This window comes from Gouania willdenowi, chromosome 24 (genome assembly GCF_900634775.1).
Source record: "Gouania willdenowi chromosome 24, fGouWil2.1, whole genome shotgun sequence".
Taxonomy (NCBI): domain Eukaryota; kingdom Metazoa; phylum Chordata; class Actinopteri; order Blenniiformes; family Gobiesocidae; genus Gouania; species Gouania willdenowi.
The window spans coordinates 22,551,397-22,563,978 of record NC_041066.1 but is presented as its reverse complement, the minus strand read 5'-3'; the positions used below and the strand labels follow the sequence as shown (position 1 = coordinate 22,563,978).

General features: G+C 36.0%; 1 protein-coding gene across 2 annotated transcripts in view; it reads left to right on the top strand.

Annotated features, from left to right (window-relative positions):
• wasf1 (WASP family member 1) overlaps positions 1-12,582 on the top strand; it is a 58,113-nt gene that overhangs the window by 15,144 nt on the left and 30,387 nt on the right. For both annotated transcript variants that reach the window (XM_028440276.1, XM_028440274.1), the window contains exons 2-3: positions 9,328-9,482; positions 9,695-9,829. In XM_028440276.1, the coding sequence (XP_028296077.1) occupies positions 9,350-9,482; positions 9,695-9,829 (268 nt within the window). In that variant the 5' untranslated portion in view covers positions 9,328-9,349. The remainder of the gene's footprint in view (positions 1-9,327; positions 9,483-9,694; positions 9,830-12,582) is intronic.

Genomic DNA, 12,582 nt, shown 5'->3' with positions numbered 1-12,582 from the left:
ACACGGAAATGCCAGCAGTGCATTTTTCTTCTGTTTCTGTGAAGCAGGGGTTCTCAAACTTTGGGTCAGGTCCGCATTGATGGGGGTCGCTAGATGCCTTGCAGAAACTAAGAAGATTCTTTGAACAATTTTTGCTTATTTTTAGCCTTTTTCTGCAACTACGGTACACCAAACGTGCCATATTTTGCTCCTTTTAATGCATTTTTGCTACATTACTCCCATTTCTGCCACTTCTCCATCAAATTTCAATGCTTTTTCTGCACATTTTTTCCAATCTCAAGACACTTTGGGCACTTATAAATCCTTTCACCACTTTTCCCACCTAATATCGCAGATGTTGACCTTTAATTGTCACTTAACCCCTTTTCACCATATTTCAAGCTTATTTTTACAATTTAACCAGATTCACGATTTGTCATGGCCATTATTTGCCGGTTTAAACTAATTGTTACTACTAATTGTTCAAATATTGACACTTTGATGTATGAACCCTTTTTACCACTTTTTCTGTCCATTTTTTCCCACTCAAATTTGCAGCTTTGAATCAATTTTTTTGATTTTTAAAATCCCCTTTCACCACCATTTTCTGTCACTTCGAACCCATTTGATTTCTGATTAAAACAAGGATTTACATCTTTAAGACGACTATAGTATACTGTGCCGCAAATAATAAAAAAACTTCCGGTGGTTATTATTAATATGTACATTTTCGACACTAATTAACCCTTTCCACCACTTTTCCACATAAAGTCGCATATGTTGACCAATTTTTGTCACTTTTAACTTCTTTTCACCATATGTAATGCTTGTTTTTGCCAATTTAACCACATTCATGATTTGTCATGTCCATTATTTGCCAGTTTAACTGAATTGTTCCTACTTTTTAAATTAGTCCAGACCACCAAATACCCCCTTATAGAAGGTCCTGTTGCCACATGACTGTTCTTCAATGTTCAACGTCTATGTTCATCTACCTTCAGGTACAGTAGGGGAGGGTTCCCAGTCTCTGGCACCTTTAATTTGGTGGTCGCGGGCTGAAAAGTTTGAAAACCACTGAAGTAAGGTATATCTTCCAACTACGATATTGGTAAATAACTGGCATCTTATAGAGAGTACGAACATACTCATAGATGATACTAGAGTTAGACCATTACTTTTTTTGTCTCTCTGTCTGCTAACGTACTGTATATCTAATATATTGTATGTATGCACACAGTTTGTCTCGTTCGAAACTAAATTTTTTTTAATTTATTTTTGTTTTTAAATCAAAGTTGACAAGGGTTGTTGCGCTTGAATAACTGTCCTTCTTGTCTGTATGAACAACGAGAGAGCTGGTATAATGAAATGTCCCTCACAGGCCAAACAAGCGCAGCTGCATGGTGCACGCATGCACACATTCATTATTGAGCAGCAGGCTTTCATTATTCATGGCGGTGGGTTTCTGTGCACTCAGCAGATACATTTCTTTGAGTCTGTTTGTTCTGTCAGACGCTACTCATCACTGATGTTGGCACACGCAAGATATCCATGAATGTTTAGCTGTGCAACACTTCAGTGCAATAAAGCCTGCTTGTTAAATGAGTGTCAAATGCAACGCAACCTTTCCGTAACTGAATACACTGTAGGCTAGTGTCCAATTACTCGCTTACTTGCGTTTCATTAAGTTTCTTTTCACAAATTTGTTAAAAAAATACAAATAAAACTTTAGGCACACACTTTTTTTGTGTGAAAAAAACAAAAACTTTGAATAATGAAGCAAAAAACAAAGGAAATTCAGATACTATTTTGCTGTAATGAGTCCACTTATTGTAACTTATGTTGTAGAAGTTCCGATATTCCGTTTCAAAATTTACTCTATTTAGATGTCATTATTGGCTTTTAAACTTCCCAAAATCATGCCTAACATACTTAATATGGTTAACTGAGTTAACAATTGTTATTTCATATTTCTCTGCTGTATTTTCACTGAACGCACGCCAGATTTTGAGCAGTTTGTCTGTTCGTTTGCAAAAGTTGCTACACATTAGACCACCCGTTTTACAGTGGAAAATTGCATGTAAATGTCATAAAATATATCGATGAGGCTGAGGGTTTAGTCCATGTAATAGCTATTTTCATTTTAGGAGGTGAAATCCATCATATTGCATCATAATTTATATTTTTGTCTCTTTTCCCGCCTGTTTACAGTGAAAATCTGCTTGTAAATGTACGATATTGTCCCATAACGTGCATGTGAGGGTATAATATATTCCCTGTCATGTTACAATTTCCACTCGATTTTGTTTAGATGAACAAACTACTTTTGATAATAACAATATTGACATTTCCTTTTCTGGAAGTTCATTTTTTTCTGCAATTACGGGAAATCAAATCCCCTGTTATGAGGTTCATTTCTTGGGCTTAAAACAAAAAAATTTCAGAGAGTATATTATAAGAAGCTAAATTCACTGAAATTCAGAGCTAAAAAAAGAGTTGTTTCTCACAACATTTGAATGACTGAATCAGACTGAGTGTCAAAATTAGTTTTCCAGAGTTTTTTTTTTTTTTTTAGATACTACAATTAGCTTCTTATGTATGTGCATTGTCTAAAGTTTTCCATGAACACTAACCCTAGTTAACATAGCTGTCTAAGCCCAGTCTGACAGCTCAGTGCTGCAGGTGTATTTTTAGCCCGGAAACAATAAATGTGTGCACTTGTGAGTGTGTGCAAACATCACTTGTGAGGGCTTGTAAGGTGTCATCTCATCCTCTGAGGGTGTCGGTTGGTACAGATATGTTAATTGGCAGAAGGCACACATGCCAGATTATGTTCTGCCATCATTGTGGGTGTGTGTGCATGTTACGATCTAGTTAAAACCATCTTGAGCAGATGTGGGGCACATGCTAATTTTATACGGCCCTCAAAGTAAACACACAAAATGACTTACAAAAAACAACAAAAGTACAGAAAAATACACTAGATAACTGAAATATACAAAACGATTCCAAAAACACACAAAATGACAACAAAAATGCCCATAAAAACAAAGCTAATTGAGAAAAATACCCAAAATGACAACAAAAAACAAACAAAATGACAACAAAAATCACGACTCTAAAAACATAAAACAACACAAAATGAAAGAGAAATGTTTTTAAATCGAAAATAAAAAACACACAAAATGACCAAAAAAACGAATTGACAGAAAATGACCACAAAAACACACAAAAAGACACCCAAAACACACGTAACAACAAAATGATGCCAAATGACCACAAAAATACATAATACTCTTTGTAATTGTTAGTTGTTTTTTTTTTTTTAGAAAATCTAAAAAATATAGAATAACCAAGTACGTGAATTTGAAAAAGTCTAACAGACACCAAAAGTTATCTAGAAAGTTGTGAGAAACCTTTTTTTTTTTACTGCCTTTGGTTTTATGGAGAAGGCAAAACACTTCTTGCTTTAAAAAGATCAGAGACTAAATTAATATCCTTAATCTGCTAGTCTGAAAAGCCGTAACTGTGCTGCATGAAATATTTAATACTCGAGCAAATGAAACCAAGAATGAGCCCCTGCTCCATCTTTTGATTCTAACCAATGAGTTTCAAACCCAAATTAAAAATCTTATTCATCCCTATTTTTCTAAAATGATGCAAAAGGGAATATTGAGCAAACATAATGGATGTAAGACAGGAACTACTATTAAAACACCCAGCAATGGACCACAAAAACAGAGACTTATTTGCTATATCACAATCACAAGATTAGGTAAAAATACTTTAGAATTCACATTTCAAATGCACGTCAACTCATGGGTCCATGAGGATGGATATAGTGTGAATATTTTAGGTTCAAGAGTAACCTTTACAGACTGGGTGTGGGGCACTGAATAATTCACGTGTTGATGCTATACGCGGGCCTTTTGCTAGCATTGAATTGTTTATTCTAAATACTGGCGGCAATGATTGTGAAAGTATTCACTGACCAAAAGCAAATATTACTATGCACTACAGCTTCGTAATGGTGTCAAATATACGGCGCAATCATCAGAGCATTTAAATTAAGGCCGTATGATTTGAGAATCATTAAAACTGACACTTCTTTTTTGAAAATCAAAACTTCTTTTTCAGCATTCAAACCAATTTTAAAGCCACCCAAGCAAAGTCTTGCTAACGTTGAGTCCTAGCCGTGTTTTGATTTTAAAGGTTGCTCAAAACTGATTAAATACTAAACTATACTATCTTAACCTCACTATGTAAAAGTCTTCGTTATCTATTCCCAACAAGTTTCCAAACAAACCTTTGTACTTTGCTTTCAAGACTTTCTTTCAGTTGTGCTCCTTTACCATGAATGTGATGATTAGATGTGGATGGTTAACTTATCAAATCATAGTTGATTTATTAATTACTGTATAATATCGAAATGGTTGTAAGACATTAGTGTAAGTATGATCTGTGCTCATCTTTAACAGAGGAAATGTTGCATTTCTCAGGTTTCTTTCCCTCTCGAATCGCCTTTGTCAATTTGAACCTTGTGTATTGCTGCTTTATCAATTATTAAGGGGTACACACACAAAGGTGATTAGGCTTTTTTTGTCCCGATTTTCCCCCTTATTGACTAAGGACGGCAAATGCCAGAATGTTAAATGTCCTATACGATGATCCTGTGGTGAGTTCAGAGTAAATTTGTGCCAATGATCGGCTCTGAAACGGGTCTGAGTCGATGATCAGGAACCAAAACTCCTTGTGTGTGGGGAAAGCCGACTACTCCGGACTCACGACCCCAATATTTGTGATGTGTATATTGACTGAGAAACACGTAATGCTGTGTTCAAGGAGACTCGGAAGTCGGAAGCACTGAGAAATACAGTATCTCAAACATCGCTGACAGCTATATTATTAAATTTTTTCCCAACTTGACTGAGTACGAGCTCCAACTTCAGATGGCGTTTCATGTCTCTTTTTCAAGTTGGAGATTCGCGAGATCTGAGTTTCTTGCAACGCAACAATAGATCAAGTTGTTAGTTCTTGCTTGATTCCGCAAGATTTCTGACTTTGTAGTTTGTAGCGGGACCAAATGGTAGGGCTTGGCAATATATAGAGATTCAAGATATATCTAGTTTTATATTTTGGTGATATAGAAAATATTGTTTGTTAATAAATGTGCTTGTGCGGCATTTTGCTTCATAAACTTTGACCCAGAATTGTCTTTCTTGTAAGACTTTATTATCCCCCGCCACAAAGTGTGGAAGGGGAATATTGGTTTGAGCTCCGTCCGTCCGTCCATCCAAATTTAAGTGGACAGCTTTCTCAGAAACCGTTTAAGATGCAATAACCAAAGTTGGTGTGTGGCTTCAGGGTATCAATACCTTAATGGAGTTTGAAAATGAGAAGTGCGCAATTATTTTTTCCGGCGTTATTGCCCTTCTTTCATTTTTTGGACTCTGTTTAAGGTATCTTCAAAGGGGACAGCTTTTCTTAGAAACCGTTTAAGATAGTTAGTAATTTTATATTCTGAGTCATAATATTTTCTTATGAATACATCTAAGTTCTTAGATTTAGGACATTTAGGAAAAGGTTGTGAGTTATAATGGCAACCAATCTGTCGGGGAATGTTGATGGCTATGTCTTTTTGTTTTAATAAAAAATATTGAGATTTATATCGTATATCGCCATTTTGAGAGAAAATATCGAAATATTAGTTTTGGTCCATATCGCCCAGTCCTACCGAATGGTTGTGTGTGTGTTTGTGTTGAGATTATCAGAGCCCACTCTGGAGCTCTTAAAATACAAGCTTCTCCACATTGAGGCTTCTGCAGCTGTATTGAGCTGCAGTAAGTGAGTAAATGGCCTGTTAGGATTCATTAGAGCATCAAGTCTGACATACTGTCCCAAGTGCAGTGATCTCGACCAGGGGAGGCCCTCACTCAGCTTTTTACCTACAACACAATGGAAGAGAAAACCTGGATGTCCCCATGATGATTCTATCTTTACTGACCGCAGCGCTTCAATCCATCATGTTCCGGTACTATCCCTCACTTCAATCAGCTCCTCCTATATTTTCTTTACCCTTTGTGGCCCCTGTATCTTTCTGTACGTTGTAAAATGTTCAATGACATCCCACTGCAGTTGTTGCCATAGCGATAGGTGACATTGGGGAGCACAACCAAGGATTAATGGACCGTAAGGTGTGCAGGAGTAGATAATGCTTGCATTTAATTTGAAAGGAACTTATTTGTGAATAAACGTATTAAGGGCATTACGAGTCAAGCATTGTGGTCACTATAAATGCTTAGCTACATGATTAGCCTGGTTTTGTGCGAGTCATTAGAAACAATAGCAATAATTAGATGAGCACGTAAAATTTATGATGATTTATTGTTGCTCTGGGATGTTTTCTTTACCTCTACATGCAGAGTTGGCCACCATGGCATCTTGAACCAATATTTATTTTCTTTCTAATGAGCCTTACAGGTACCACATTTGTTTGGTTGGCAAAAAGAGAGAAACATAATTTGTCCCCAAAATTGTACAAGTAGCCCAAGGTTTAGATATAACATTTAAGCAACCCTAAGGCCGAAAAATACGAAATTCACTTTCTGAAACAGAAATGGCAATATTGCTATAAATATTATTTTTGTTTATGTATTTATTTTAGCATGAGCAAGTGGAAATTACACTATGACGACAGGGAATATACTCACACATTTAGATGCAAATTTTTCATCATAAACGGGTGGTCAGAGAGACGGAAATGGGAAGTAATATCACACAATTTGATGACTTCACTTTCTGAAATGGAAATAGCTGTACGACACAGACCAAACCCGCACTGACATGTTTTAGGTCATTATCACATATTTCCATGATATTTTTGCCTTAAAACTGGTTGTTTGCGCAATCTCATCTCAATACATGTATGTTTCATTGCTTTTTTGCAGTTTAAATATAAAATACTGACAATAGCCCATTAACCATACTAAGCATTTATAAGATTTAGATTCTAGGAATAGCCTGGAATGGCATCTAAATAGGGAAAGATGATGAAAAAATGAAATAGTAAACATTTTTATAAATCATTCATTAATCTTTTTCTTTTTTGCAACAAGACAAAACTTGCAAAGGGTGGATTGAGTCACATCACTACACGATCATTTACGAAAAGACAGAAGCACAGTTCCACTATTTCTAAGTGCGTAAATGAGTGTTTACTTGCATGCCCGTTTGTGTAGTACCACTGCATTATCAGCACACCGTCTCAACAGAGCTATGGTAATCTGAGTTGATTTTTTATTTAAAATACTTCTCCGCTCTGTTGCACTACAGGGAAATGGTGAGTGAATAAAAACAAAACGCAATTTACATCAAGCAATCTTTGATGAAGTGGATCGAGGTAAATATTGATTTGAAGCGATGAATGGCTTAATGTAATGCTGGCTATTAAAGCTTCAAATAGAAAACAAGAGTACATACATTTTGATCTGTAGTTTTAGATTTACTATTATTTACTGCTTTATTTAAGAGGAAGTGATCCCCACCTCATCACAATTGGCTTAAAAAGATAAAAAGTAAATTACATAATTTTTAATTGGCTGAGAAAAAGTTATGGTTATCTTTATTGTTGCAAGGAAATTACTGGCTTTTATATCATTGTTTTCATGATACAAAAAGAAAAATAGACCACTTTGATGGCTTGTTGGATAAATTCATGTTCTTTTTGCCATAGTATATTATTCTGATGACCTTCAAAGCCTAAATATTACATTTAGTGTTGCTGTAGCCTCAGTAAAAGTACTTTAATTTGCACTTTTTAAAGGAAAGCTCATAAGGTAACCACACATTCACTGGATTTAGTAATTGACGAATCTTGGGTATGAAAGTAACAAATAGTTGTAATTAACAGCAATTTGCTGCTCTCTTTGGATTTGTGATACTTTAACACAGCGTGGTAGATGAATATGTTCTCATTCTTTGCTCCTTTACCCATTAAAAATCAGGCCTAATTTACCTCGGCATGATCTTTCAATCGAACAAACAATCTCCTCTCGTCTCACCCATACTCTGACAACTTCTCAGAATAGTTCTTCTTGCCCTACATTTTTTTCATGGGGTCAATAATTACGTTTCACTCTCTGTGGTGAAAGTACAGCTAAGAATAGAGACGGATATTAAAAGCTGCACTTGTCAATTAAACTTTTATTAATGCTTTACCGGGTTTTAATTGCTGTCAGGGCATGTGACTCAATCTGTCTCTTTGAACCTCGACTAATATGAACACGTTTCCTCCATTTACTGTCTTGAGCATTTTTTTTTTTTTAATAAACCAACAGTATAATTCAATTGTGTTTGGTATTTTTTTAATGTGAGTTGTGAGGTGCAAATCTGATCTTAATCACATCTTGTGAATTTGTAAACGACACACCGAATCTTGAAGTTACTGGTTTTATTTCTTTTTTAAGGATGACGCATTAAAATTTAGTGCACAAAGAATCCAAGTTGTTGCTCTAAAAAATGCCAGGTGTCAACATGAGAGAACTACAGAATTAATTTGAACCTATAAGATTCAAATTTGTTCAGACCCAAACTATTGCCCTTTTACATTCAGCTGCTGAGGCAGAGCACACCACAGAACACACTATAGCATAGGTGTGCTATTTAAATAACTCTGAGTTCATATACTGGTAGGGCTGCAAAAGAGGGGTAAAATTATTTGTTAAATTTACTTACTTAAGCTCTGGAATTTTGTGAATATTCAAAACATAAAGTTTTCGTGGGAATTATTTATTGGAATTAACTGGAAATTTTGAGTAATTTCAAATAACCGATGTTTCAGATAAGGTTAAAAAAGAAAAAATCATATATATATATAATTTGTTCAAACACAAACTATTGCTCTTTTACATTCAGCTGGTGAGGCACAGCAGTCTATTTTTGTTATTATTCCCAGTGTGGAAGTGTTGCACACAGGCTGCTAATTAGTGATGCTCTGTCGAGTCACTCACAGTCAAAGCAAATGGCCACAGAGTCCAGTCCTCAGAGATAAAGTGAGCCGTGACACACAGAGTGCTGATTAGTTGTGGTTAGACACGATTCCTGGGTTCGGTGCTTGTTGGGCTTCAGCTCAAGTATAGCTAAAAGTTTAGCGTTAAACCTGCCGAAAGTAAATGTTTTGGTTTTGTAACCATTATTTCTTCAAATATTAAGCATTGTCCTTCCAAGTTTTCCTTTTCTTTATCACCCAGTGTTGTTCCTCTCCACTCTGCAAAATTACACATCATATTCAACACAAAAAGAAGAACTTTAACACAAACATTAACTCCCTTTCTTTTTGTGTGCTTTGCCAAGGTTGCAGCGTTGTAGCAGAAGGATGCCGCTGGTGAAGCGCACCATCGAGCCCCGGCACCTGTGCCACACGGTGATACCGAGAAACATCAAGAACGAGCTGGAATGCGTGACCAACATCTCCTTAGCCAGTGTCATCCGCCAGCTCAGCAGCCTCAGTGAGCGACTTTTATCATACACTAATGATCACATAGATTTACAACTATTATGACTAATATTATTCAACCTCATTTGATCTTATTAGATGTTATAATCTCTTAAACAAGAGTTTTTTTTATTACATACAATACTGATTTGAAGAGAGAGACATTTAAGTTGTTGCTTCATTATTTCTTACCATTCTTTTTTTTTAATCCATGTGTACATACAGGTAAATATGCAGAGGACCTGTTCGGAGAGCTTTTTAATGAGGCCCACACCTTCTCTTTTCGGGTCAACTCCCTACAAGAGCGTGTGGACCGACTGTCCATCAGTGTGACACAGCTAGACCCCAAAGAAGAGGAATGTGAGTGCTTTAACTCATACACACACATGCACTATTGGTGTATATTATATTAAGATGCCTGTGAGTTTGCCAATTTATTTTTTTGATTACATTTTTTTATCAGATAAGGTAAAGACGGGCTGTGTTCAAAATGGCACACTGTGCTATGCACTAGAAACTCAATGAGTATTTACTGTCTACTATATATTATAAGTATGGTGAGAGTGATGAGCGTTTTCACTGAAGTATACGTTCAGGTTTCCCAAGATGCATTTGGAACCCACAACGACCAAAACCTAAATATCTCTGTGGATTCTCCACCTTTGCAAGTTCTGAAAACATTTGAAGTGAGAAAGTGACCAAGCACAATATCAACATTGATCCACAAAACCTGCAGAAACACATTTCATGCCGACATGTCAAAGATTTTTGGAGAACCTCCATTGTGCTACTGACCAAACTTCCTGTTAACTTCAAAACAAGAGCCCTATTTACAAAAGGGTTAAAAACCTAATGGAAGACAAGAAGTGATGCTCTTATTTTGAAAAATAAATGTTAGATTTTTAGCTTTAAGCCAGTCCCAGGACGATTTTACATTCCGCTTGCAATGCATCATGGGATGGTTGAGTATGACCTGTGTGCCCACCGTGCATACTTAAAAAATGCCCTGATATAGTATACATCCAGATATTTCTCAGGTACTCAATTTTTGCATACTATCTAATGTGAACGCACTACATACTCATTTTCACGTCAGACTTACTATGAGTAGTACGTTAGCATTAGCATGCCATTTCAAACACAGCCATAGTTTAGGCCTCATGGATCAATGAATCAAAGACTATTTGCTAATAGATAAAATAAAACATATGTAAAAAGTTAAAATTGCCACTCGAAGGTTTAATTTTTTTGTCTCTACTGTAAGTACTCTTATTGACATTGTCAGAAAAGGCATTGCATTGTGGGATGTGGAGTCCTGTACTGTGGAGAAACTTCCAAGTGGCAAATTAATTTTTCACAAATGATTGATTGATTTATTGTATGAGGTCTCCACTATGTCTTTATCTGATAAAAAATGTTTTCTCCAGGAGCTTAAAGTTGTAGCCTGTTTCTGCACCATTGGTCAACACGCAGTTAACGTTAGTAAAACTCACACCTTTACTAGAAATATTGATAAAAAAAATTGTCACTTTTTAGAAAAGAACACAAGAAAAAGTGAGACTTTAGATTTTGTTTGCTATAATGGGGAAAAGTGTAATATGTGGGCGTGTCAGGTAAACCGTATTATCCTCAGTGAACGTACCAACACTGACAGGGGAGCGAGTGGTGTGTGCCATGGATCCAAAGTGAATAAAGAAAAATCACCGTGGTGTAATGCAATACTCCAAGGTGTTGCATCGATTTCCCATGGGCTCCATCCACTGTGTTTTACTTTATTTCCTCACTTCTACCCTAACTGCTTCCCTGTAACTGACAGAGTTGGTAAAAACACTGATTTTGACTTCCTTGTGCATGGAAACAGAAGAAGCTTTAATACCTTTTTTTTCCCAGAGTAGTGTCTTGTGTCTTGGTTTTTGCACAGTCATGAGTTTGTGTTGACTACTTAATCAGCTAATGGACTCACTCAGGGCCAAGTTACTTAGTTGTAAGTGTCTACACTTATCTCACTTTTGCACAATACTGGGGTTTTCCTATCCTTCTTCTCTCTGTGCACCATACAATTAGCTTATGCACTATAGTATACCTGTGCTATTTGAATAACATTGAGTTCATATACCTGTAGGGTTGCAAATGGGCGTAAAATGATTTGTTAAATTGCCAATATTCAAAAATATAAACTTTTTGTGGGAATTATTTATTGGAATTAACTGGAAATTTTAAGTAATTTCAAATAACTGATGCGGAAATTTCAGATAATGTTAAGAAAAAATAGATATATACTGTATACTATATAATTTGTTCAGACACAAGCAAGCTATTGCACTTTTACATTCACCTGCTGACGCACAGCAGTCTGTCAACATTACTGCAAGAAAGAGCAACTCTCTTTGTAAACTACTACCAGTACTATCCTTATTAGTAATTACAATATTGTGCCAATATTTCTGTTATTATTCCCAGTGCGGAAGTGCACAGGCTGCTCAGTGATGCTCTGTAGAGTCACTCACAGTCAAAGCAAATGGCTTCAGAGTCCAGTCCTCAGAGACCGTCATTGATTATGAAAATTTCAGCCACAGTTAAAATGTTTTTTGGGTTTTTTTTATTATTTCACATGGGTGCTGTTGTTTATGTTTTGGATATGATACATCATTTATTTATTTAATTTCACCCCCTTTGAGGCCCTAAATTACCATTAAAACTTGATGGAAAATATACTTTAACTGCCTCAAAAATGCTTTTAATAAAAGCCTAACCTTTTAATCACATTTGTCTCTTAAAATCCAACACTGCTTGTTTCTTTCTATGTTTTTGTGGCATCCTCAACATTTGTCCATGTGTGCCAGATATATAGACTTAATAGACGGTGGATGAGATTGGCAGCAGTTAAAGCAGGGTGGTGTAGGGGGCTTAAAAAGATGGAGTGCATAATAAAGGACACTGCTGCAAAAAGTAGTGGAGTGTGAAAGGAGTGGACCACTAAGTTTTCTATATCCAGTGTTGAAAAAAGTCGTGCCAGTTTCAATTAATTTCCCACTTGGTTTAAGCAGAAAAACCTACACTTCATGTTTTTTTTTTTTCCTCCCACCAAACATGAAAGGTTTGTGATTAAAAAC